Source organism: Mirounga leonina, unplaced genomic scaffold (assembly GCF_011800145.1).
Source record: "Mirounga leonina isolate KUSES-001 unplaced genomic scaffold, KU_Mleo_1.0 Mir_127, whole genome shotgun sequence".
Classification (NCBI taxonomy): domain Eukaryota; kingdom Metazoa; phylum Chordata; class Mammalia; order Carnivora; family Phocidae; genus Mirounga; species Mirounga leonina.
Window position 1 is genome coordinate 73,399,679 of NW_023270316.1, and position 27,907 is coordinate 73,427,585.

General features: G+C 46.8%; 2 protein-coding genes across 4 annotated transcripts in view; one reads left to right on the forward strand and one right to left on the reverse strand.

Moving 5' to 3' along the window:
* MTIF3 (mitochondrial translational initiation factor 3) overlaps positions 1–724 on the forward strand; it is a 14,513-nt gene extending 13,789 nt beyond the window's left edge. For all 3 annotated transcript variants that reach the window (XM_035003647.1, XM_035003646.1, XM_035003648.1), the window contains exon 5: positions 465–724. In XM_035003647.1, coding sequence (XP_034859538.1) covers positions 465–683 — 219 coding nt within the window. In that variant the 3' untranslated portion in view covers positions 684–724. The remainder of the gene's footprint in view (positions 1–464) is intronic.
* Positions 668–26,450, reverse strand: GTF3A (general transcription factor IIIA). Its single transcript, XM_035002918.1, has 10 exons — positions 26,381–26,450; positions 12,931–13,142; positions 10,330–10,430; positions 6,564–6,660; positions 6,096–6,184; positions 4,576–4,649; positions 3,302–3,382; positions 2,295–2,524; positions 1,168–1,221; positions 668–930 (listed from the first exon to the last, which is right to left on the reverse strand). The coding sequence occupies exons 1-10, from the start codon at positions 26,448–26,450 to the stop codon at positions 766–768; spliced, it is 1,173 nt and encodes a 390-aa protein (XP_034858809.1). The 3' UTR covers positions 668–765.
* Positions 26,451–27,907: the final 1,457 nt, after the last annotated feature.

A 27,907-nucleotide genomic window follows, 5' to 3' on the forward strand; every position in this document is an offset into this window, starting at 1 on the left:
ATTCCAGGTTAGAATTGTGAGGCCTAGGTTTCAGCCCAGAATCTCTAGAACTGGGTGTCTGTATTTTTCTAATCACCCCAGTGACTCTGTGTTAGTAATGTTTGGGGAACTGCAGTTTGGGGGATAAAGAGGTCCTCTGCCAATGCCCAAACCCACTGCTTTGTACCTCTTTTTTCTGAGATGGTAGCTGGAGCCAAACATAGTCCCTCAATGTCATGCCAGAGTGGGAATTTAAAACTATCAACCTTTAGTGCATTAGTTAGTTACATGGTTGTTTGTAAAACTGCCTGGTTGTCGTACAGGTTTCAATCAGCTTAACCCGAGAAGTACAATTTGATTTACGTAGTCATTTAAATAACAGCAAGTCAGGAATGCTGATTTTTATGTGTTTTAAAGCATTAACACTAGAAAGCATCAAATACATTGGTTTTAAATTCATCTTTTTGGCTGTTTTCCCTTTCTAGGAGGAGATCTGTAATCAAATACTCCAGACTATGCCTGGAATAGCTACCTTCTCTTCCCGGCCACAGCCTGTTCGGGGAGGAAAAGCTGTAATGTGTGTTCTTCGTCATTTGAGCAAAAAGGAAGAGAATGCGTATAGAGAAACTCAAGGAACCCAGAAAGAAGACACTCTGAACAAAGAAAACAGAAACAATCAAGAATCAGATGTTGTGCATCAGTGATTTTAATAAAGAAAAGTGTGCTTCTGAGCAGAAATAATTGAGCTGAATGCTGTGGTCTCATTTAAACAAAGCGGTGGGAGGGTCAGTTGAGGGCAAGGAGTGCAACAGTCGAGAGCACCTTGTCTTCAGTACAGTTCGGTGTCTCTCCGTTTTCAGGCGCAGATAAGCCTTGTCCTTGCTTCCTTTTAGGAGGAATATAGCCACTGAGACGAGAGGCCAAACTCCGTTTTTCACGAGATGGTTTTACCTTTGGAAATAAGAAAACAAGATAATGGGAATTCACAATCAAGCTGTGTGAACTGATCTTCTAATAGCTGTACCCCCCACCGGGCACACAACACTCCTTTAGAAGAAAGTGAAGGCCACGCCATCCCTTCCATAGCAGTGCGTGTTCACATGGTACTAAGGAGCTGAAAACATTCTAGATTGCATCTGGCTGAGGTAACTGATGTTTAAAATTAACAGCTTGCCTAACTCAACTTACTTTGAGCTTCTTCTTGTCAGGGTCATGCACAACGGCATGCCTAGTGAGACTTTGCTACAATGAAGGAAAAAGAAAAACAGTTAAATCTTTAAAACACTGCCATTTTGGTATCTCTTAATATGAAAACTCCGTGAGTTATTTAAATAAATTCAACCTTCTTTCTGTTACATACCATTGAAGGCTATGACCTCTGCTTACAAAGATTCTCCCACCACAGCAGAATTCTTCCTCAAATCCTAGACCTAATCACTACCTTTCCCAAGGACCCAGGTTAGGAACTTACACAGTCTCAACCTCTGGCGGCTCTTAGTTTCATAAGTAAGAGGAGGGGAAACCAGTTCTGAGTGAGCTACTCCAAGCTGAAGAAGGTTCTTTTAACTGAACCTACGTCAGCAGCATTCCCAAACCCCAGTGGAAAATGTGACCAAGGTCTTGCTGTCCTCGATAGTGCTGACCACCAGCAGCCCCCGGGAGTTTTCTAAGGGTCTGGACACACACTGCGCCTGCCTCAGTGGCTCTTCAGTCGGAGTCATAACTCACGGTTCGCACTTGTAAGAGCACCTGCCAGAGAGCGGGTCGCAGAACCGCCCAGGCCTGTCCCGTTCTTACCTATTCAAATCACACCAAGATCCAGACTAGATTCCCAAGTGCTGTGGTCCCTCCTGTCCTTGTTGCCCACTTCTCTCAACCCCTGGAAGATGACCGTCTAAAAGAACCCCCAGGTCCCAGCACACTCTTACAGTCAATAAGCATGTGGTACCACAGGCACTGGTTCTCGAAGTCAGACACGATCACCGAGAGGGTTTGTTAAAACACCAATTACTGGGCCCCATCTCTGGAGTTGCTGATTCAGTGAGGGGGGGCCTGGGGATATGCATTTCTAGCAAGTTCCCAGGTGATGCTGAGGCTCCTGGCCCAGGACCACGCTCTGAGAACCACTGGCGTAGGCAAATCTGGTTGTTTTGCAGACTTGAGAACCTCCTGCTGAAGCCAGAGTGGAAGGGCTAGAGCACCCGGCTTTCCCCACCTGTAGGCCCTGGGGCACCATCTTGGAGTCCAGGGCTCCCAAGAACCCAGCTGGGAAGCCACAGACCTAAAGGACTGCATTTGTGAGCACGAGTACTTACTTTCATTGCAAATGTTTTGCCACAGCCAGGATGTTCACAGGTAAATGGGCGCATTTCCTCGTGAAAAGAGAGAATGTGGCTCTGGAGATTAAAGACAGTTGTGTAGGTTCTACCACAGCCTTCTCTTGGACACCGGCATACATCCCTTTCTGGGGCGTGAGTTTTCATATGCTGCTTAAGGTAATCCTTGCGCTTAAATGTTTTCTGGCATACTTCACATTTTGTGTCCTCTGGTGGAGTAGACAGACAAACTTAACCAACTTCCCCAGGTATCACCATACAGAAAAAAATGAATTTGAATATATAAGTAATGTATCTGATGCCGAAAATGTCATGATCATCATAAATCAAAAACTAACTCCAGTTTTTATTGCTTGGAAGTTTGTCTCAATTCTCCCATGTTCTTATATTACAGAAGTCACTCTGTTCCCTTACCCAGGGAGCAGGGGTTCTCAGCATGGTGGCTGCGGGCAAGGGGAGATTAAAAAGAGCAGTTTCCTTCCTTGTCCTCCAATACATAAAGCACTGTTTCCCAAACTGTCCCACAGAACACCTGTGGTTCTAGACTTGCCAGAGCCTTTAAAACTACTAATTTAGGGGCGCCTGGGTGGCTCAGTCACTGGTTAAGCATCTGCCTTTGGCTCAGGTCATGACCCCAGGGTCCTGGGATGGAGTCCCTCATGGGGTTCCCCGCCGAGTAGGGGAACCTACTCAGAAGAAGCCTACTTCTTCCTCTCCTTCTGCCCCGCCCCTCCCCTACTCATGCAGTCGCTCTCTCAAATAAATAACATCTTAAAAAAAAAAAAAAAAAAAACTAATCGTGCACAGCACCTCCTGGCATAGCTCCTTCCGAACCTGGGACCACAGCTCTGTCTGCTCATTCGTCAAACTGAGGTACCCAACACGTCACAAAACATCACACAGAATGGTTATTATTTTAAGGTACATGTTTAACATTTCACTCTAAACGACAAATATTTACACTGTGCCATACATGTCTGCTTTACCTTTATGGGTTTCTCTCACATGTTTTAGAAGCTCTGTCCATGTTTTTGCCACAAAGGAACATTCTTTTTGACACATATAGCCTGTTTAGAAAAAAAATACACTGGTGCATTGCCTTTTGTGAACATTCAGTGTAAACACCAACTGTAATTAGAAAGGAAACTTATAAGCCTATATAATTTTTTTCCAGTCTCCCAATAATATTCTGTTAGTCTTTAGAGGTGGGAATAAAAACTAAGTTTGTTTTACAGGGAAACCAAATAATCGCGTAGCAAGGTTTTCCACATAGGGTTTTATGTCAGCAGACTTGACAGGAGCACGCTGTTCCCGGTACATTGCATATACCGCCCACGGGCTCCCAGCTGCCGTGCTTCCCCACCTCGGTGCCTCGCAGCCCCTTTGCCCTCCCTGCTTTATGCCTGCCTCTTGTTTTCCTCAGTGAAAGAGCTCTGTGGTCCTCTGTGCTTGGCCGACCACCAACACTAAGTCTCAGGGGTTGTGTGCCTACCCCTGGCCTCTAGTCTTACTATCTGGTAAGTTCCACAAACCAGGAAAGACTCAGGCTGCAATTAAGGGAGAAAATAAGAACCCAGGGGAAACGCGGCAGACAAAAATGGACATCGTGCGAGGCACCAGGACTGAAAGAATCTGTCACTGTAACAGCCAACCTGTGTTTCACCAACTAAATAGCAGAGTGACACTAAAAGGAACAAGGCTACCTCCTACTCTTCAGCTACTAGTCTCTTGTTAAAATAAAACAAAAACAAAAACATACATTATATACTTAGAAAACTGGAATACAGAATAAAAAATCCCTCACGGAAACAGAGAATAGATTTAAGTAATTTAATCAAGTCTTTTTGAAAAAGTTACAATCTGATTACTCCAAAACCTCAAACTATTCCCCAAGCCCTGTGAATGCCAGTAAGGAGAAGGAAGACGCAGGTAGTAAAGAGGTAAACGGTGGTGAAAAGCCAACCGAGGCCGGAGCGCTAACACTCTCAGAAGCATAGAGTGCCACCAGGCCCTTGTGGCAGATGGTAAAACACTCGCTTTGAACAGCGACAACAGGAGTGGAAGAACAGACAAGGATGTGCCGTGCCTGGTCGGGTCTAAAACCTGAACCAGCAGCATGCTGCCCCTGCCTAGATAGCGTCGAGTTTCTCCACGTGACCACGGCGTAGAAGAGAAAGCATCTTACAGTCAAAGAACTAGACACACACACACTACCGGGGTCTACTCGAAGCGGGGGGCCCCCAGTGAGCACCAGACATACCCTTGTGGACCTTGCTGTGTCGCTTGAGCCTGCTGGGTGAGGCGAAGTGTTTCCCACATCCTTCATGGGCACACCTGGGTTAACAACACGTCACGCATGAGCCAATCCATTTTTGTGGAGCATCTGCTGAGGGTAAATATTACTCTGTCCTTTTCTGCTACCAAAGTCTCTCCCCACAACCAAACTAATCATAAAGAGGAGATTTAAAATTGACACCGAATCACAAGTGAAATTCAAGTTACTTGACCAGCCCTGAGACAAAACAAACTGAGAGAAAAGAGTCATGACGACTTTTTTTTTTGCGTTGTGATCAAATTAAAACTTTCATCTTTGTCCTTCTGAAAATGGACTGTTTTCCTGGCTACGACAAGATGGCGGAGGTAAACCCCTGAGGCATTCTGAATGGTCTCTACTGGGTTTAACGCTGCTGCCTGGGGACGGTGTGGAAGGAGAGCAGCGGCAGACGGGTCGGCTCTGGTGAGCCATGCAGGGGCACGGGCCGCTTCCGTGTGAAAGGCCCCAGCGGCACAAGAGGTGGCAGGCCTGCCAGCGAGGACACACACAGGCCCTGCAGTGACCCCAGGCAAGGCGCAGCTCTGGGGGGCCAGGAAGGCACCGGGCAGGACGGCGGCACGCAGAGTGGCCAGCCAGTGCCCCTCAAGACGCCCCTCCGAGCAGGCGGCTGGGGCTCCCTGACCCTCTCGGCAAGTCCACCCTCATGTGTCCAGTCACCGTTCCTGTCCCTCAGGATAGGCCGCTCTAATGCACACTAAGCCCCATGACTTCTGCTCTATAGGAAAGGAACACTTCGTGTCTGCATAATGACAGTTCACACAATTAAACGGGCTCTTTGGGGCGCCTGGGTGGCTCAGTCGGTTGAACGTCTGCCTTTGGCTCAGGTCATGATCCTGGCAGTCCTGGGATCGAGCCCTGCATCGGGCTCTCTGCTCTGCGGGGAGCCTGCTTCTCCCTCTACCTGCCACTCTCCCTGCTTGTGTGCACTCTCTCTCTCTCTCTGACAAAATCTTTAATAAAAATAAATGGGCTCTCACTGAATAAAGTCGTTTCTTAGCTTTCCCTTCAAGCTTAACCACAATTGTACTAATCTCACAAATCCTTCAGAAATACATTAACTATTTCTGTTAGAAAAGAAAAGCAAACATTTGAAATGACCCACTCTATAAATGGGCATTCACAGTATAGAAAAGTGTTGATTAAGATATGGTTTCTGGGAGCACCTGGGTGGCTCAGTCATTAAGCGTCTGCCTTTGGCTCAGGTCATGATCCCAGGGTCCTGGGATCCAGCCCCATGTCGGGCTCCCTGCTCAGCGGGAAGCTGCTTCTCCCTCTCCCACTCCCCCTGCTTGTGTTCCCTCTCTCGCTCTCTCTCCCTGTCAAATAAATAAATAAAATATTAAAAAAAAAAAAGATATGGTTTCTGAACACTTGCACCCAACCTTTGCGTTTCAATCTTATTCCCACCTGAACTGTAAGAGATCTCAGCCACGTGAAGCACCTACTTGAACAGCGGCTCATTGGTGTGCTGACACTGATGGATTCTCAGCTGCTGGTGTTTCTTAAAGGCCTTCTTACAACCTTCAAAAGTGCACTGTTTAATAAAGGTTCATTAGTCCGGAGAAAAATCAGAGAACCGTTCACAAGAGAATTCCCTCAAGATAAACAGATTGTGGAGACTCTGTACTTGCTACTTGCTCCCATCGAGTTACTGTTAAATTCTAGGCCAGGAGGCTTTAAAGATGAACACATCTGAAACAGCAGAAGTGTTTCATTTTGGGGCAGTCTACCAATAATAAACTACATTAGCACAAAAATGTTTGCTTTCAAAATAAGTCGCTATTATGATAGCTAGTAGTTGGGTTAAATTCAGGTATTTGGCAGACAAAATCTGGTTGATGAGCATTTTAGAAACAGACAATAAGCATAAAAATATTTAGAGAATTTAAGCAGAGAAAATCATTCATACTTACTACATATTGTTTTTGCTGATTTTCATGCTTGCGTTCAAAATGTTTCTTCAAGTTTGATTTTGTGTTGAATTTTTGATCACAACCACTAGCTATACAACTGTAAGAAATTGTATAAATCAAAATGTTAACAAGCCAAAGGAAGAGGATTTTTAGGATGCATCTATCCTCCAACTTTATAAAAGTACTTTCCAAAATACAGTATAAAATAGTCTTTAACAAATTCCAAAGTGCGAAGTCAGTGTCAGCCTCTCAACTCTTGATATGATTACCATGTAATGAGATGCATTTTCATGTCAGGCCCTGAAATGAAGCACAGTGCATCAGACCATGCTTAATAAACTGGGCAGAGGGAAAGTGGAAAACACTAGTTCCAAAAGCCCAAACCCTGCTTAGGCTTAAATCGTGTTTAAGTTAAACTGTTCTCAATTTAGAATCTGATAACCTTAATTTTGCTTGAAATGTCACAATAAGCTGCATTTCCAAAAAAACCTCAAAAACACTAGTTTCAGCTTACCATCAGAGGTAAAAACAGATATTTAGAGCAAAACCACAAACCATTATGCCCTCTGGCATATCATCAAGCCATTTTAGTCCCCCTTAATGAGCGTTTCTATATCTTGCCCTTGAATTATCTAAATTCTTTGTGCAGTTGCATTTTTTTAAGGTGTGCTCTTCTTGTGATGAGTTCTCCTAAACCTGGTGGATGAAGCAGGACTTCCTTGAGAGCCCTAATCTCAGCTATCACTCACGGATACACACTGGATAACAGTCCTGTCGGGCACTGTGCTGCACACGGGAGGGGCGCTGTGGCGGAGGCTACTAGGAATTCCAACCGGTGTTGTCTTTGACTTCAGGAGCAGAATTCAGAACAGAACCCAGTTTTAGCTGGGTATGCAGTCAACAGAAATAGAGGTTTTTCCAGCCTTCCTTGCAATTACGGGTGGCCATATGGCTGTTTCGGGCCCATCCTGTTAAACAACCACAAAGTGTCTGAGAAGGGGGCACACCTCTTTTGCTCCTTCATCCACCCTGGTGGCTGGAAGGCCTATGTGACAGCTGGAGCTCCAGCAGTCCTCTTGGAGCATGATGTCAAAGTCCCAAGATGAAGACGGCAGAGACAAGTTACAAGAAGCCCAGGACCTCCTGACTGTGGAATACCCCTCAACTGTCCACCTCTGCACTTAAGCAAGAAAAACAGAGACTGTCTTGTTTAAGCCACTAGTTTTTCTGTCACTCTGGACTTGAATCCTGACCCAGGCATCTAACCCAACACAAGTGTGGGGCAAGAGGACAGGGCCCGGAAACGTCGTGACAGGAAGCAGACAGCAAGCACAGGGACCCAGAAGACGCAAGCAGAGTTGGAGGCGGTGCTGCTGGTCAGTTAAGCACCACTGGACCACAGTTTCATGTCGGAGAGTCAAGCAAATGGGGCAAGATCATAAAAAGGCCAGGTCACCAAGGCCATTTACACAACATACTAAGATCCTGGACTTTGTTATGAAAGCTACGCTGAAATCCCGTGCCCAGCTTTAAGAAAGGAAGCAGTCTGGGGGCAGAGAAAACACCATTCAGTGGGAGTAAGAGCCTGGAGTAAGACCGTGGCAGCTGCAGGAGGGACAGGGTCTGAGGGAAGAGTAACAGAACCTGATGAGCCGCCTGCTGTAGAGGACGACTGAGAGGGTGAGGCGCCCAGGGGAGCGGCCTTGTCTCTGCTGTGGGTCGTCGGGTAGACAGGGATGCCACTCGACAAGAAGGAGGGAGAAGACCAAAGGAAGCAGAGCTCAGACTGGACTGGGAGGGATTCTGGCCACAGGGAATTTAAGGAGCCAGAGAGACAGCCCAGTAACACTGTCCAGCAGGGGACCTGGAGCTGAAGACAGGCCCGGCGAGAGAGAGAGCTGACAGGGATTACCACAGAGCTGCCTCGTTCCAGAGGGAAGAACCCTCAGCTCTCCCATTCACCCTGTGCATCTGTACCCAGCCTGTTTTCCTTGAAGATTTCGTCTTTTAAATAGTATACAGTAACTTAGCTCAGAAACCAAAAAGCATAAAAAGGGACATGGTTGCATGACTCCTCACCACTCCCAGGCGACGTTTTTGGTTTTATTAAGTAACCTTTAGAGTTTTAAACAGACAGAAGTAAATATAAATGCAGATTCTTCCTGTCCACCTCTCTCTCCTCTTTACACACAAAAAGGCAGCCCTCTGTACACACTCTTCTGAACCTTGGTCTTTCAGTGAATATGCCTTGGAGATTCTCAGTTTCCCAGATAACATCTGCATACATTTTCCCAGCTGTAGAGTACTCTACTGTGTTGATATGCTCTTCAGTCCCTCGTGACGAGCAGGCGGGTTGATTCCAATGCTCTGTGACTACTCATAGTGTTGCACGTAACCTCATACATGCATTTAATACAGGCACGAGTGTATCTGTAGAATAAATTCGCCAAAGTGAAACTTCCATGTCAAAGACCATAGCCCAGCTCTATTTTCCAGTGACGCTCAGTTACTCTTTGCTGGGCTAGTTGAACTACATTTTAAAATCCATTAAGCTTCACTTGGGGTCATCTATTTTGATGATACACTGTGTGCGTGACTGGGGGCTGAGATAAGGACATTTACCCCCTCGGTAGTTTGTCCCGTTCCTGCTGGCTAGCACACTGGTCACACAGAGAGGTGGCTCTCCACGTGGAAAATGACAGCGAAGGTGATCCCGTATCAACAACCGACAACTCACCTCCTCAGACTGTTTGGACCTTAGTGAGACATGAGACACTTCACCTTCACCATCATCTTAAAACTAAATCAACTCAGATCATTAGAAAACCTTACTGTGCGAGGAACTGTCTCACAGAACACAATTATGATATCAAATTCTTAACATCTGCAAAACCTGCCACACAGCTAGTTCTTGACATGGTCTCCTATATGTAGCTCTGGATATCTAATAAATTATTATTTTTTTTCAATGAAAACTAATTGTTTCCATGAAACATTTTGTTCAGTGGTTCTCCAAGTGTGGATGCCAGACCACAGCATCATCACCTGGGAACTTGCTAGAAACGCAGATTCTCAGGCCCCATTCCCTACCTACCGAATCAGTAACTCCAGGGTGGGATCCAGCACCCTGTGTTTTTAACAAGCTCTCCAGGTGATTCTCACAAGCTCTCCAGGTGATTCTCATGCTCCCTAAATCTGAGATCCACTGCTTTAAAGAAGTAGTTGATTTAAAAGACAAGCAGTACCTCCATCCTTTCAGAAATAAGCAGCAACTCCAAGAAGAATAAAATAAAGCCTGGTATGGGAGAGGTGCAGGGGCTTAATGTGAAGAAATACAAGATAAAGCTATTAAAAGCTCTACTTCTTCATGCTTCTGTCTCTTATCCCGGCAGCTTATTTATTGGTTCATAAAGACGCTGTACCTGTGGAGCCAAGACTCTGCCAGGGAACCATTATCCCATCTGGTCTGAACGAAGTGTCTTTTGGGGTGGGTTTCCCAGTTAGTATATACTTTAAAGGGAGAAGAGAGGATGCAAACTCAAGAGAACTTCAGATAAACTCATTCCTGAAGTTATCCTACATAAAGGGCGCGCACAAAACCCCCTCCTCTCTTCCACACATTCAAACCCAGTCTCCCCTTGGACCAGGAGATGCAAATGAGAGAAGCTGCACACTCTTGGTCTTGGAAGTGAACCATCCATTTTCTTACCAGGTCGGTATGCCAAACGCAACCACTTCGAAGTCCTCAAAACTGTTCTCTACTTACACAAACAGCTTTTCCCCAGTGTGAATCAGGATGTGGCGGCTCAGATGGTAGTCCCTGACAAAGGCTTTGCCACACCCTTCATGGTCACAAACAAACGGTCTCTAGCAGGAAGGAAAGAAGAAAAACATGTCAATCCTGCCCTAGTTCGTAACGCCAGCATTATTTAAAGACCTAAAATGTGGACGCTGCCTCCAGAGATGGTTCCACTCAGTAAGTGCTGAGCACCAAGGCTAGAGAATGTTTTACAAATCCTGCAGCTTTCTCACAAAGGCGGTGCGGCAGGTTTTGTTCTAGGAGTAGCGTATGGAATAAGCAGGCAGCCTTCACAGTAAGAGACAGCACTGCTAACCTGCTCCTAACCTGACAACAGGCTGCAACACCGCCCCCCCCTCCCCGAAGATGACTTGTCTGCAAGTCCTATGCGCAGGTACAGCATGGCCTACATGCACGCATCTCCACCACAGCGTGTTTTTATCCATTCGAAGCCTAGGCAGAGGAACGTGGAGGTTCCGTCTCATCCCGGACAAGCCCAGTATCTGTGCTAACAGAATGCCTGGCACACCTCCAGGAAGATGTTCACAGGTGCCAGAGCAAAGCAATCAGCTCCTAGCCTAACTGCAACCAACACTTAGGACCCAGGGAGGAAGGGTCTCCATTCTGAACCTATAGGAAAAGTCAAAAACATCCCCCAAATTACCAGTTTTGTTTATTTAACTATGAAAAACATAACCCCCGAACAGTCCAAGAGGGAGGTACCAAGGCCTCAAATGTTAGTACTAGTAGCAAAGCAAGTAGACAAGAAGACAGAAGAGTTGTATGACTGGGGGAAGATCCACAGAACTTTGCACGGTATTCCTAAGTCTTACTTTTTTTGTTTTTGTTGTTGTTTTAAAGAGAGGGCAGTTTATTGTCTAGAGGGCAGAGCTGAGGGAGGGGTCGCAGAGCTACTTCCCCCGTGCCCCAAGGACACAATCTATCCTTCCCCTGGACCATGGCTCTGGGGGTGACCCACAGAAGGGACAGGAGGCTCATGCTGCCCCAGGGGTTCTCAGGGAGGGACACAAAAGTGACCACATGCTTCCCTACTTGGACATAGAAGTTTAAGAACCCACAATTTGAGGGACAGAATGGGTAAGAGAAAGGACAGGGTGGCAGAACTTAATGGGTGTTTTGAGCGAAGACAGTCACTGGGTAAGAGTGCCAAGACAGCTGGGTGGCATGGGTAAAGTCAAGGGCACAAAGGAGCAATGAAAACAGTCAGTGAAGAAGAGAAAAAGAGTTGGAGGAAATGATCAACCTTCCAATGCTGGAGAGGATAAGGAGGATGGGGGCCATGAGGACACATGAAGGAATGGCCCCTAAGTTACATAGGTGCTAGGAGCAAAGGCAGGGGCTGCAGGTCCCTGGTTTAAGAAATTAAGGGCCTTCAGGGGCGCCTGGGTGGCTCAGTCAGTTGAGCATCTGACTCTTGATTTCAGCTCAGGTCGTGATCTCAGGGTTGTGAGATCCAGCTCGGCACTGGAGTCTGCCTGAGATTCTCTCTCCCTCTTCCCCTCCCCACCATCTTCTCTCTCTCTCTCTCTCTCTAAAATAAACCAATCTTTAAAAGAAGGAAAGGGAAGGGGAAAGGTCAAGGGAAAGGAAAGGAAAGAAATTAAGGGCCTTCTGATGAGACAGTGTGAAGCCAGGCTCTGTCAAACATTGGGAAATTGGGCAGATTCCTTGGCCTCCATGAGCTTCCCTTTCCCCAGGGGTCATCTCCAAAGGCTTCCTATTGCCCTCAAAATAAAACCCAAACTCCAAACCCTATTTCTACCCTGGCCTACAAATGATCCCACCAGACCTGCTGCTCAGACCTCCTTTTGTATAGTCCCCAACTCAATCACACCGAATCGCAGGTTCCTTTTCTGCCAGACTGTTTTTCCCTTATGTCTGCATGACTGGATCTTTTCCTTCTCATTCGGGTCAAGAGAGACCTTTCCTGATCATCCTCCAGGAGCTCTCAATTTACAGCATCTCATTCCTTATTCCTTTGCCCCAGTTAAAGCATAAGGTCGGTGACAGCAGATGCCTGGTCTGTTTTGTTCACTACTCTTTCTTCAGGGCTAGAAAGGTACTTAATTATGGAGGAATGAACGCATGCTGCTTGCCAAACCTCCAGTACTTAGAAGTCACCCTCCATTCCAGTTCCAGGAGGCCGGGGATTAAGTCAGGTGTCTGCTGGGGGTAAGCGTAGGGGATGTAGAAAGTATGAGAGTAAATGAATCCTTCCTCTGCACCTATTTACAGATTATCAGGAGGTGATGACTGGCCAAGACTCAAGATCAAAGGGGAAGCGGCGGTTTGGTAAGCCCCCAGCCCATGACAAGGATGTCTCGGTCTCAGAACGTGTCTACCTCTCCTCAGCTCCTCCCAAACCCAAGGCAGAGCTGGTTCGCCTCCGGGATCCAGGGTGCCAAAGCTGAACATGTCTTGCATAGGCATGTGCACCCACGTGCTGCCCCGGGCCTCATGGCTAGAGCCCACCTGGCGGGCCACTGCATCATGAGTCCCTGGGCCTGGACGCCACGCCCCTCCGCGGCCTGGCCGGCGCCCGGTTACCTCCCCAGTATGCTTGCACAGGTGCGCGTCTAGCTTCCAGGCCTTGTTGTAATTGGCGCTGCAGTCAGGGAAGGAGCAGATGAACCTCCTATTGAGCGCGGAGGGCGTTGAGGCGGGGTTCTCGCCGGCCGCGGCGAAGGCGTCGGCGATGGTCAGGGATGACACGGCCTCCGCGACCGAGGCCGGCGGCTCCAGGGCGCCCGGGGCCGTGGCTCAGCCACGTGCCCAGAGGCACGTGCAGCGAACGGGGAGGACCCCACGCGCGACTCCGCCGCACTTCCGGGACCGCGACCCCAGCGAGGCGGGACGGGAGCGCCGGCGCGCGCGGACAACAGGCCCCGCCCCGCGCCGGCGCCGCATTCGCGCATGCTCCGGGAAGCCGCTCGCGGGCCGGCGCCCCTCCCGCGCGCGGCTCTGGGGGCCCTGGCTTCCCGTTCCCGGGCGAGAGTCGCCCTTACCTAAGCCGCCCTACAGGGCAGGAGGCACAGCTGGCTTGTGACCTGTCTCCCATCCGCCACCACCCTCCGCAAAGCACTAGCCGTGCATAATTTAAACTAATTTGTCTTCACATTATTGGTTTGTCTTCTTTATGGACATGTTTGGTCGTATGCTTTCTACGTGCTCCCTAAACTTGTCTGCACGTTAGAATCATGTGGAGTTCTTTTACAAATTCCAAACCCAGAGCATACCCCGGACCAGTTAAGCCACAATTTCTGGAGGTAGGAAACAGGAATCAGAAGTTCTGGAAACGCGCCCAGGGATTCCGGTGTGCAGGAAAGTTTGGGAACCACTGCCCTAAGGTCTTTGCTTCTCCAAGTGTGGTTTGCGGACCGGCAGCACCTTTAGAAATCAGAACCACAGACCTACTTGAATCAGAGCGATCTCCAGGTGGTGCGATGCCCATTAAAATTTGAGCAGCGCTGTTGAGAGACTTGAATGAATATAGGTGTCTTGGTTTACGAGGATCACATGTTTAACGGCTGTCCTTGGATGAGAGTAACAATGACGGGATGGATTGTCTGATGTTCTGCCAGGTGCGTTTTTTTTCACATCTTGCATCATTCCAAATCATGAAACAGGTCTTTGTCAGAGGGTGACGAACAGGTTCCTGCAGAGAAGTGCAGTTTCGAAAATAAGCCAGGGCTTACTGGCCAGTCCTGATCTGGGATCCTCACATAGTACTCCCTCCTGAGCTCAGTCCCCTCATCTTTACAGTGAAGATGATGATAATAATGCCTGTCTCAGGGGGTCATGAGGACTGTGAGAGGGTGTCTGGGACGTGGGTCCACCTGTTGCTTTTCTTGATTGCTGCACTAGCCCCGCTCCATGGAACAAGTCCACACACATCCCTCCCTCCCACAACTCGGAGAGTCTTAAATGGTTTCCTTTGTGTTGGTTTTGGCTCATGCCCCCTGCACCCTGGACATGGTACTCTTCGAGATACTCCCTTAGCCTCCTGACCCCATACAGTGTGCCCACAGCTCTCCTCCTGCCTTCTTGACTTTCCCCATCTCTTTAGTTCTCTTTAGTTCTTCCCACCTTCTTAGCTCAGTACCCACATTCTCCTTCTCAGCCCTCTGCTATGATGTACTGTGGTGGGAGAACCTCCCACTACACCTAACTTTGGGTTCTAAACTGTAGGAGTTTAGATAAGGTTCTTTGAATCTCTTTTGTCACCTTTCAAGTGGACTATTAAATAATACACACCTGTTATAATCGTTTTTGGAATGAATGAGATTATGTGAACCAACAGTTCTGTTTATTCCAGGCCACTGTGCTAGGCCCATTGACCACCAAGTTTCAGTTTTCCCAGCAACACTTCATATAAAGCAGCTAATAGGATCCAGGCCATGCGTTTTTCCTTCTGTCTCCTTCTTTCCTGGGAACAAATCCATTGCTCCACCTCTTCCTTTCTGCAGTTTATTCCCCAGTGCGTTTTTCCAATGCCCACATTTCTAGATGACAAGTGGATTTTTTTATTTTTATTTTAACACCAAGCAATCAATCTTACCTCCTCCATCTGGCTATACCTCCTTCCCTCTCTTGCCCTGTCAACAGTGGTAGAATTCTGTCTCCTACTCATGAAATCTTAGAACAGTGGTTCTCAACCCTGGCTGCGCACGTAAGAGTCACTTTTGAAAATGATGACACCTGGGGCCTCCAGTGATATCAGAGTCCCTGATCCTCCTCCTTCCTCTGCCCATCACTGGCCTAGCTGACTTTTATGCCTGTCCTACCCATTTCCCTTCTCACGCTCTGTCTTGTTTTTCTGGACTCGGGACCTAGACACCTAAAACAGCCTGTCATGCAGCTGCCAGCATACCTCCCTAAAACATCTGAGATTTTATAGGTTTAAGTGTGCAAGACTGGTAATTGCAAAGCATTTTCAGTCCTCTTGGCTATTATGCCTTGCAGCTCAGGTAACAGCATTCAGGTGGGAAATGGGGGCCCTGAGCTCAGCCCCCCACCAGGCTCCTTCCTGCTCTTGACAGATCAGGTCCTATTTCCTCTAGATAAGCCTTACCTGATTACTGCAGCCCTCACCCATCTTTTCTGCCTTTGAACTTCTGTAGCCCTTTCCTTCTATGGCACTGAGTAGAAAGTTTTCAAATGTCTGGGTTATCTTTAACTATTCAGGCTATAATTTCCTGTTTCCCCGATCTTGATTTAATCTCCATAAGGGCAGAGACTGGATCATATTTTGAATCCTCAATAGCAAGGTGACTTGCACACATTATTTGTTAGTTAAATGAGCACAGCTATGAAGTATTGTGTGAAACCTGAAAAGTTTTACATGAATGTCTTCATCAAGGAATCTTTCTGTGCAAGGAACACTCAAACTAATCTACTTGAAAAGAGATTTAGGGTAAGCATTCAAGGGAACCTCTCTGCACTGATTGCAGAAGGACCTCATAGGATCATAGTCATCCGCAGACAGTCTGCTTCTCAGTCTGACTGTCGCTACTTGGGTCTGCTGCCCTCCTCAGCCTCTCTCCAGGCATCTCTTAGACGACTCCAGGACACTCCTTGTTTCCTGCGTAGGTGTATGCCTGGGTGTGTGCACGTATGTATGTGTGTATGCATATGAGTGCATGTGTGCCTGCGTGTGCACACGTTTTTCCCTTCCCCCTTCTCCCCCAGGCTTCATGCCCCCACAGTCGCAGGTCTCTGGTCATCCTTGTCTGTTTCTCCACTCTTCTCTCTAGATCAGCTTCTTCTATGAGACTCTGAGTTTCTGCCCTTGTGACTGCGGTTTTCCAAGGGCTTTGGCTCAGCCCTGATTTTACAATCTGGCCCCTTAACTCCCCATGGCTAATGACTCCTGAAAGAGAATCTTGGGCCCACCTGAGGTTCAAGCTCTTTTCCCCAAACCCGAACAGCTTCAGCCTGGAAAGACTATGCATCTTGTAAGTCAAGCCAAAAGGTTAACACAGAATTCTGATACGCCTCTTCTAGCTAGAAAATTGCATTTACTAGCCTCAGCTTTTTATGCACTTTGCCGTGGGACTCTGTTCCCCCCATGAAGGGAGCTGGAGATATTTTCTCTCTCCTTGATGCTAAGCTCAGCTGTGTGACTTGCTTTGGCTTGTAAGTTAAAAGTGACAGTGTGCTACTTCCAAGCCTAGGCCTCAAGAGAATTTGTGTGTTGCTCTCTTAGGCTTCTGGCATTGCCCCCAGGAGGACATTTCTGCTTTCGCCTGGGCTAGGGAGAAGAGAGACGTGAAGAACAAAGCTGAGTCATCCCCCCTGAGCCCAGTGTCAATCAGTCTACCATCAGCTGACTGTCCACCTATCTACACATCTTGACCACAAATGATTGGGAGCCATTATATTGTGGATAGCTTCTTACGAAGCAGTTTTGTGTCAATGGCTAAGTTGTACTCTCTTCTCTTGTGCTTTCCCTCAGCCAATAAATGTGCTCTAGTGTCTCATCTCTAAAACAAAAACAAAAAACAAACAAAAAAAACCAAAAACAAAAAACTCCTTTATGTCTCTGTGCTTCTGCTATCCATTGCATGGTTTCACTTCTTCCCTTCCCAGCCAAGTTACTGAGAGGAATAGTCTGTGCCCTTCTTCCTCTTTGCCTCTTCTTGCTCTTATCATCACCATCATCATCATCTTCAAAATTTTAAGACTACTTAAAAATAGAGTGAATAGTACAGAGAAACCCCATGGACCCATCACTCCACTGCAACAACCATCAATTTGTTTTCATTCTAAATGCCTCCATCCCCAACTTTCCCCTGCTTTTTTTTTTTTTTTTTTTTTGCTGGACTATTTTAAAGTCCAGCAAAATACTCCTTTAAAGAGTATTTTTTAAAAGATTTTATTTATTTATTTGACAGAGAGAGAGCACAAGCAGGGGGAGCAGAGGGAGAAGGAGAAGCAGACTCCCCACTGAGCAGGGAGCCCAGTGCGGGGCTAGACCCCCGGACCCCAGGATCATGACCTGAGCCGATGCTTAACTGACTGAGCCACCCAGGCGCCCCTCCTTTAAAGAGTATTTTAAAGCAGTCTCCTACATCATCTCATTTTGAGAGTTAGCTCTAACTGCTGATTCTAATTCTATAATCATATCTTCATTCTATTATCAGACCCCACAAAATGAACGGTAGATCCTTAAAATCCCCTAACACCCACAGACGCTTAAACTCAGCACATTTAAAACTTCCCTCCTCTTTCCCTCTCCTCTTCCAGGGTTTTCTGGTCCCAATGAGTGTGGCCACCATCCACCCAGCTGACTGAACCCATGGCTTCTTCCCTTCTTTCACCTCCTGCATTTGATTTCACCTCCCCATCTTCTGTTACACCCGAGGAAGGCCCTGATCCTTCCAGGTGCCATTGTGGGCTGTGATCCCATCAGAAAAGCAGTGTTCAAATTAGGCCACTCCCCAGCCATTTGGAGAGAATTCTGCTCAGAGTGATCCTCCCCAAAATTGCTCCAGATCTCCCCAGTCCTCCCCCACTTATTCAGCAAGACTTAGACCTTCTAACACTAACAAATATGGTACTGAAGAAAAAGAATGTAGAGAATAGGATTAGAAGGGTGATCCTAAAGTTAGAGAGGCACAGTAAGGTACATTATTGTCAACAGAGTGGGAGGTCCAGGCTCAAGGGGGTGACCATGGGACCAGAGAGAAGGAGGCAAGTAGGAGACATTTGAATGCACAGGTGTTGGATGGGCTTTGTAGTTTGGCAGATCTATCTTTGAATCTTGGCTCTACCATTTACTATTTGACCTTGAGATAGTTACTTAATCCCTCTGAACTTTGTTATCTGTACAATGGGAATAATAATATATATGCCACAGGGTTGTTGTGAGCATTACACGAGACAATTAATTCTTGTGTGGTGCTCAGCACAAGGCTCAGGACATAAGTAATCAAAAATTAGTAGCCTTTATTTTTTTCTCCATTTGCTGCTGCCTTATGTCTTTCACTCTCAAGCTAGAGTTGTGGTTGGCAGGCTTCTGTGATAACCCCCAGTAATCACTACTTCCTGGTATTCATGTCCTTGTGTAATTACCTCTCTCCTTGGGTGTGGACTGGACCTTGTGAGTTGCTTCTAACTCACAGAATAAGACAGAGGTGATGGGCTATGATAAGGTTACAAAATATTGGGATTTCCCCATCTTCCTAGCAGACTCCCTTCCTCTTCTTGGCTTGTACACTTTGATGAAACAAGCTGCCGTATTGGGGAAGCCCACAGCAAACAGTTGAGGGTGGCCTCTGACCAACAGCCAACTAGAAGCTGAGGCCCTCACTCCAGCAGGACTGAATAGGAACTGAATCCTACCAACAACCATATGGGCTTAGAAGTGGATCCTTCTCCAGTTGAACCTTCAGATGAGATCCTAATCCTGACTGACTCCTTTATCACAGCCAGGTAGAGACCCTGAAGCAGCCAACCTAGTAAAGCTATGCCTAGATTCCTGACCCACAGAAATTGTAAGATAATAAACGTATGTTGGTTTAATCCATTAAGTCTGGGGGTAATTTGTTATGCAGTATAAGCAATACATAGAGTCAGTGTCTTTCATTACACAAAGTAACCCTAGACCTGGTGATCCTGAACTCACACTAAGGGGAGAGCATCTGAACAAGGAGGTTTCTGACAAGAGAGGGGACCCTGACACAGCATCCAGCCATTATACAAGTCTCTTGCTAACCGAGTCAGATGCACAGTGTGACAAGAATCAGTGTAGTTATGGTGATAAGTGGACAAAATAGCTCCAATGTGTACAGCTCTGGAAGACCTTCAACATGTGGTTCCTTTCATCCCAATTTTACTCTTATCTCCAATGTTTACTTCTCTTGGGTTGGTCCAGCACAAACAAGGTGGTTAGCTAGAGCCTTTGCCCTTGGGAATCAGGCAAGGAACCAGGACATCATCCCCAAAACACACCTTTAACTTAAAGAAGCAGAACCACATGCTCTTTCCTCTTTTATAGGCATGTGATAGAAAGAGCTTGGGATTGGGCCCCAATCACCACTGCTTGAGGATGACTTTGGGCAACTCTTCCCAACCTGCTTTGCCTCATCTATAAACTAGAGGACACCCTGCCCTACCTCCCTCACAGAGTTGTTGTGGGCATCATGTAAGAATTTGGTAAGCTCATTAACCTCTCTGTACCTCAGTTTCTTTATCAGTCAGTTTAGGACAATAGTACCTACCTCATGGGTTGTGAGGACTAAATGAGAAGACACATGTAAAGCATATAGCAATGCACATGGCTCAAAGGAACTGCTCGGTAAATGTTAGCTCTTGTCGCCATCATTACTGTGATCTGCGTGAACATCATGAAGTGCTATACATCTGTAAACTGTTACTGACACTAGGTTCTCAAATATTGGCTCAAACCAAAAAAAATGAATGAATGGCTGAGCACAATTACATTGGCCAAGGTCAACCCAAAGTGAGCTGGAAGACAATGGTTAGGCAAAGTTCCCTCCACTTTGCCTTCAGATTGAGCAAGAGAGATTCCACCCCTTGGCCACATTCTCACTATACTGCCCATCTCTCAGGGAGCCTTGAGGAGTCACTGATTGTCTAATTGCCCAGTTAAAGGACGTCCCCCAGGCTGTCACCTGTATCTTTGTTCTTGCTCCCAGCTGTGCTGTGTCAGCAGATTTCTTGCCCTCTCTCAGCACCTGTTCTTTGAATGTCCCCCATGACTTCCCCTGGAATCATCCAGTGCACCATGCTTAGACCCAGTACCATTCTTCTTCTTGGTTGTCTACTCACCGTGCAGTTCCATCCTGGCTTCTCAAATTAGCCCTCCTCTAGCTTCGGTCTGTCCATCACATCTCCTGCAGCTGTTACTGCCCCACCAGGGTACCGCCACAGGCCTGGACTTCGTCATTCCCTCCCACTTCAAATCCATTTTAGTCTGGAGTGGCCAGATTCCATCTAGCGAGCAAGGCCTAATTACCCTCTGATTACCCACAGGGGCAGGTGCTTGAATGCGCAGTTTCCATCCACAGCCTGTACAAGATTTTTGTGTTTGATAATTTCCTCCGCTAGCTTTTTTCACTAAGCCACCAAACACCACCACTGGCAGAGGTGAGCAGGCACCTTTAGGGAGTTCTTGCCCCATTTCTGAATGGATTTTTGGTTTCCATGAGGGGCAGAATCCATCCCTTTCCCTTCACCCCCACTGCCAGCATCATGGTCCAGCCCATCATATCACCGGCTCTCCAGGTGCATCCTGCATCCAGGCTCACTCTCTCCAATCCTTTCTCCACATGACCACCAAAGTCCTTCCCAAATGCCAGGGATCGCAACAGTGCCCCATAGCCTTTAGGACAAAGTCCCAACTCCTTAGTAATACCCTTGCAAGGCCTCAGAGAAGCTGGTATTATCTCCGGCCTTGTTCCTCACCAGTTCCGCTCTGTCCACGCCGTGCTTCCTTCATTCCTCACACTTGCCCAGCTCTCACTTCCCTTCAGATCTCCCTGGATACTCTTCCCTTGGTTTGTATCACTCCTTCTTGCTCCCTCCTGTCCTTCAAAACTAGCAAATGTCAACTCATCCATCGGGTGGCAGCTTAGGGTCAATTCCTCCCAAGAGTTTGCCAGACCTGCTCCAGTTGGCCAAGTGGCCTTGCTCTGGACCCCACAGTACTTGGCATGTCCCCACTCTTGGCACTGGATGCGCCTCACTGAAATTCTTCAATTCATCTTCCCTGGCAGCATGCCAGCTCTGTAGGGCAGGCTCCATGGATCTTGTTCACCACTGTAACCCCAGCATCTAGCACAAGGCCTGGCACATGGTAGGTGCCAATAAATATTTCTTGGTTAGATTAAGAATTTTTGCCTTGAACAAAAGATGTAACTATCACTTTCTAGCATGCTGATGATGTTTTTACTTTCTACCTTTCTTTCTCTCACATGCTTCATGGGGTCCCTGTATCCTATGAATTGACTTTGAAATACCATTCCCACCTTTCCTTCTCAATCACTGAGGTCAATTTTTGACCCATAGAAATGGTCAAAAACTCTACAAAACTTTAAATACACCATCTCTTTCATCCTTCCCCTACGTTGGTGGGGCAGACATTGTTATTCGAACTCACCAATGCGGAAACTCCATGTCCCCGGGGTTCTTCATCAGCGGGCAGCCTAATGGCCACATGCCTGCCCATTCATCCCTGCGGTCCCCACACTATATGACCTCTTCTTGTCCCCACACCTGTGGCTTCCATACGGTCCTGTCAAACAGCCCTTTTACTAATAGTGGAGATGTTTATTTATCACCTACATTTAAGAGTGACACCTGCACCCTTCTTGAGGCTGGAGAATCCTTTGTACTTCTTACCTTGGCACAGAGCAGGTGGCAACTTTTATTATTATTATTATTATTTTTAAAGATTTTATTTATTTATTTGACAGAGAGAGACACAGCAAGAGAGGGAACACAAGCAGGGGGAGTGGGAGAGGGAGAAGCAGGCTTCCCACCGAGCAGGGAGCCCGACACGGGGCTCGATCCCAGGACCCTGGGATCGTGACCCAAGCCGAAGGCAGGTGCTTAACGACTGAGCCACCCAGGCGCCCCAGGTGGCAACTTTTAAAATATTCTTTGTGACATTCATTTACTCAAAAAAGATTGATTAAATCTCCCCGGAAAGTGAGGCTCCAGGGGCTAGAGCAGCCCCATTACGGAGATGGGGAAGAGCTGAGATAGTTGGGCACAACTGTGGGTACAGTGCTCTGTCTGAGGCCAGCGCTCCAGGCTCTCTCTTGCGTTTCTGAACTCAAGATCTTGTGTTTTTATTTCCTCCACTGTGGGGTCATGACTGTCACTTTCCTTAGATTCACGGGGGTATGTGAACGGTGACGTCCAGCCTATCCGACCTTCCACAAACGCCACTGCCTCTTCACCCTGGCCGTATGAGTCACATGCAGCTCTGTTGGCCTATTTTCTCTTTACATCACTAAGTCCTTCTTCCTGGTCAGACCTTGGCAAAGGGAAATTCTATAATCCAGTTGCTAAAAATGCCAAGGGGGGGCCTGTTATACAGCCCTTTCTGAATAGCTGCTGCATGATTGGATTAATTAAAGAAAGAAGAGGAATGGAGGACAGATGGGTAAATGAAGTTGGCCAACTGGATGCAGATGCTTTACCTAGAAGTGCCCTCAATCATAAAGCCCCAAATTCTGCAGACACAAGACATCACCAGAACAATGATACGACAAGGTGTCTTCTCCAAAGCAGCCCTCCTACAGAGGATGAGGAAGCCTGGGTTCTCCAGCCCAGATTACTGGGGGCCTCATGGCCTCCAGCCTCTGAAGAGTAGGGTTTTAAAGTGGAGGCAGGTTCTTTCTCTCTTGGACCTTTCAAACTATCGGGCTTGTCTTATTCCAAAGTTCATGTTCAAGGGATTCCCAGCTGCTATGTTGATCTGACCAGCAGTGCAAGACAAAAGTCAATGATAAAAGCATGGGGTTGATCTCACTCCATCCCTTCTCCCTGGTCTCTGGGCCAGCTTTGGAGATGGGAGGCATCTCTCTTCAGGTGGAAGGTTGTGCACATCGGGGTGGGAAGGGGAGGGTCTCTGTACTCCTTGGAACATTTGGGGCTGTGTTTGAGAATGTGCAGGATGCATCCTGGAAAACCAATATTCCAGTGTCTGTGATGGTACAAACTTGGCCCAGAATCTCAAATGGATCTCTATTAATGTTCACTTACCTAGGGAGAAGAGAAAATTGCTGGTCTTAAATGTTAATCTTCCCAAACCAGAGATTTGAGCAGGTGTAAGAGCAGCTGCTGCCCCTCTTATCTAGGCCCCTCCCCCTCTATAAAAGGAGAAATGCCTTCATCTGTTTGTAGCTAGAGCTGATGAAACGGTTCTGTTTGACTTTTTTTTTTCTGTTTGACTTTTCTGTTTTCCCAGCCTTTTGTCATTCCTTCCCCAATGGAGGTATTTCCTCTACCAAATGTACAAAAAAAATATTCCACTGCACACCAAAAGCTCTCCCTTTGTCACCCTCCTGCCTACCACTACAACTGGGAGGTCGTCTCCAGCGTCCTCTCCCCAGAAAATACACATCTAAGCAAAAAAACTGTCCAACAATCTCATGGATTTGGACCCCATGTTAAGAATTCCTGCTCCAGGGCTGCCTGGGTGGTTCAGGCGGTTAAGCATTGGACTCTTGGTTTTGGCTCATGGCATGATCTCAGCGTTGTGAGATCAAGCCCCAGTGATGGTCTCTGTGCTGGGCGTAAAGCCTGCTTAAGATTCTCTCCCTCCCATTCTCTCTGCTCCACCTTCCCCCTGTGTGCACACACTCTCTAAGAAAAAAAAAAAAAAAAGAATTCCTGCTCCAGTAGGTGAGTAGAAAAAGATTTTTCATAAGTAACGCTTAGGGCAGCTAAAACGAAAGGGAGCCAGCAACTTGGTTTGGAATTTTAGATCTTTCGGTTGATTTGTTGTGGTTGTTGTGATCATTTTAAATCCTAGAGTTAGTGATGATTTTGAATGGGTTGTCTCCAGCTCAGTAGTGTCCTCCAACATCCCAAAGGGTGGACAGCCCAGGAGGGGAAGTACTGTCAATTTCGAAGGGAGCGTGTTCTCCTGTGTGATCATTTGTGACAATAAATCTTGTCCATAAACCAGTGGCTTGCTTACTCACCTCCCACAGCGATTTACCATTTCTTATGGTGCGATTACCACAGAGTGATATGTGTTTATGGTACCTGTGATAAAGGGAGGGAGCCTGCACGTAATGGCTTCAGGTTGGTTCCTTCAGATATTTATTGGGGGTCTCTGTGTGAGATGCTGTGCCAGCCCCACATGATGCTGGGGTGTGTTCCACAGAGCCTTCCCGCTGACCACCAGGATGCTTGGGCCAGTGCCATTTTGGTGGTAAAAAAATATAAAAACATGAGTGTGAAATGCCCCCTTGTTTACAGCAGGATTGCTGGAAAAAAAAAAAAAAGACTGGGGCACCTGGGTGGCTCAGTCGTTAAGCGTCTGCCTTCGGCTCAGGTCATGATCCCAGGGTCCTGGGATCGAGCCCTACATCGGGCTCCCTGCTCGGCGGGAAGCCTGCTTCTCTCTCTCCCACTCCCCCTGCTTGTGTTCCTGCTCTTGCTGTGTCTCTCTCTGTCAAATAAATAAATAAAATCTTAAAAAAAAAAAAAAAAAGACTTTCTGTGAATTTCAATCATGTCATCACATACAAACTTTTTATTAAGCTTCCATTTAGCAATCAATGAAAGCATGTAAATCTGGAAGAAAGGTAGGGCAGTGTCTGGAGAAAACTGAAGGACTGGTTTTTTTCTTTCAAAGTTATTTTGAGCAATTAAGAATCTTTGGTGATCTTTTGTTGCTGGTTGTATTTGCCAAAAAATGTTGTTTGAATATTATAATTGTACTAAAATTTACTTAAACACTATTGTTTCTATCTAAATTGCTTTGGGGGGAAGATACAAATGTAGGGATCTGAAGGGGCACCTGCACCCCGATGTTTATAGCAGCAATGTCCACAATAGCCAAACTATGGAAAGAGCCCAGATGTCCATCGACAGATGAATGGATAAAGAAGATGTGGTGTGTGTGTATATATATATATGTATGTATGTGTATATATATATATATACACACATATATATATATAATGGAATATTACTCAGCCATCAAAAAGAATGAAATCTTGTCATTTGCAATGATATGGATGGAACTAGAGGGTGTTATGCTAAGCAAAATAAGTCCACCAGAGAAAGACAGTTATCATATATGATCTCACTGATAGGTGGAATTTAAAAAACAAGACAGAGGATCCTAGGGGAAGAGAAGAAAAAATGAAACAAGACGAAACCAGAGAGGGAGACAAACTGTAAGAGATCCTTAATCATAGGAAGCAAACTGAGGGTTGCTGGAGGGGAGGGAGATGGGGGATGGGGTAACGTGGTGATGGGCATTGGAGAGGGTATGTGATGTAATGAGCACAGCGTATTATATACGACTGATGAATCACAGACCTATACCCTTAAACAAATAATACATTATATGTTAAGTAATTGAATTTGAATAAAAAAATAAATAAAATAAATTGCTTTGTGGGGGATGACAGTAAATAATGTTATATTTCTTTTTTTTTTTAAAGATATATTTTGTTAAGATTTTATTTATTTGACAGAGAGAGACAGCGAGAGAGGGAACACAAGCAGGGGGAGTGGGACAGGGAGGAGCAGGCTTCCCGCGGAGCAGGGAGCCTGATGCGGGCTCGATCCCAGGACCCCGGGATCATGACCTGAGCCGAAGGCAGACGCTTAACAACTGAGCCACCCAGGTGCCCCAATAATGTTATATTTCTTGAGCAGCATAGCATTGAGACTGACAAGGCAGGTGTGGGGTCTACGTGGAGGGATTTCAGGGGTTCAAGGAAGAACTCTACCCCATGTTTAAACGTACACACTGAGGTACTTAGGTACCTGGAAAAAAAAAAAATCCCCTGGAAGGCTATCTCAGCACCCTCCAGCCATAGACCTCTAAGAGTCCCTGTAGTTGAACAAGTATTGGCCAACCCAGTGAGGTCTGGAAGAGTCTGGCTGGAGATACAAACTGGAGAGTTTTGAACTCTATTTTTAGGACCTTTAGCTATCTAAAGGCCACGACCCACGTCCTTTTACATTTCTGAGGCCTGACACCAGCCTTCTGGGGGCCGGCACCCAGGACCCTCTCCAGAGGCGGCATGCCCGGGGGGCTGCGGGAGCCTCCTGCACCTGCGGGCCTGTGGGAGCGCCTGGCCCCCAGCCACGGGTGTGGGAGAGGCCAGCCTGGCAACCTTGCCTGCAGCAGGGTCAGCCTGAGTCCAGCCCTCCGCTCCTATCTCCCCCGGGAGTGCTTCCTTGCTAAATCCTGCCCACAAATCCTTGTCTCAGGGTCTGCTTCTGGGGAACTGAGAGTCAAATCATTTGACAAGACTTATTACGAAAAACAACATACCTCTGCCTTTCCCACCTTCGCCCCAGGGTCCGTCCAATTTCTTCTTCAGAAGCAACCATTCTATGTTCATCTTAGCTTTTTTTTTTTTTTTGGTATGTTCACTTCCATCCCCTAATCACATTTTTACAGTGTTGTATCCTTTTCTATTGATTTTCCCAAACAATATGGAGATGAATACATACACGCACACGTGCACACGTACTTCTTCCATACTCCTAAACGGTTATAAAACACTAGGTTATTCTTATATAGAACTTATTACATGCCAGGCATCGTTCTACCCATTTCACATGTATAATTCATTTAATACTCCCCCAAACCCTAGGTTCTGCTATGATCCTCATTTTACCCATAAGGAAACTGAGTCAGAGTGGTTAAGCAAGTGGCCCAACCACACGGCTAATAAGCGGCAGTTACGGGTTAGGTGTAGGCAGTCTGGCTCTCAGCTCAGCCACCGCGTCATACTGCTGGGCTTGAGTGGGAGCTTTAGTTAGACCAGTCTTCGGGATTTATCCTAACATGACTGTATCAATGCGATTAACGGCGGACCCAGGTAGTAAACTGATTTCTCTTTCCTTCTTGCAAATCTTTTAATTTTATCCAGAATTTAAAGACTGTCTGGTTTTTTTGGTGTACCTCGTCTTTTGTGTCTTACGTACTTACATCTAATTCAACTTAAACTCCCCCCCCGCCCCCAGTTATCAAAATGTCCTCTCAATGTGCTCAAGCACCTCAGGTATTTGGGTCAGGTTTACCTCCTCGGAGAAATTTCTCCCAGACTACTTGCAACCTGCTCCTGTCTACACTGGCTGCTCCCAGGACCTGCTACAGGGCCATCATCCTGGGTCCCTTCTCTTCGTCATCCATGGGGCTCCCTTCACCCCTCTTTGTCCCCCGGAGCCAAGTTTTCTTGCTTCTTGTCATCCTGGTGGATCACTCTGTGGCTTCCTGGGAAAGAGTACTCGGGAATTTAAAAAGATCTTTTGTCTGGGGTACCTGGGTGGCTCAGTCGTTAAGCATCTGCCTTCGGCTCAGGTCATGATCCCAGGGTCCTGGGATCGAGCCCCGCATCGGGCTCCCTGCTCCGCGGGAAGCCTGCTTCTCCCTGTCCCACTCCCCCTGCTTGTGTTCCCTCTCTCGCTGTGTCTCTCTGTCAAATAAATGAATAAAATCTTTAAAAAAAGATATTTTGTCTACCCTCCCACTATATTGTTTGGCTGAGTATAGAATTCCAAGTTTGAAATGTTTTTTCCTCAGGATTTTGAAGACATGGCTTCATTTCCTTCTCACGTCTAGCGTTGTGCTAGAAAGTCTGAGGACATTTTGATTCCTGATCCTTTATATATTATATGTCATCTAGATCTATATAGAGATCTCCTCTATGAATTGATTTTGTTTTTTCCTCGAGGACTCCGGAAGCTTTCAGCATCCTCTCCTTCTCCTTGCTGTCCTGAGATTTCCCAGGGATATGCAGTACTGCATCTTGGTGTGGTCTACTTGACCGCTGGACCAGGCAGAGTGGGCTCA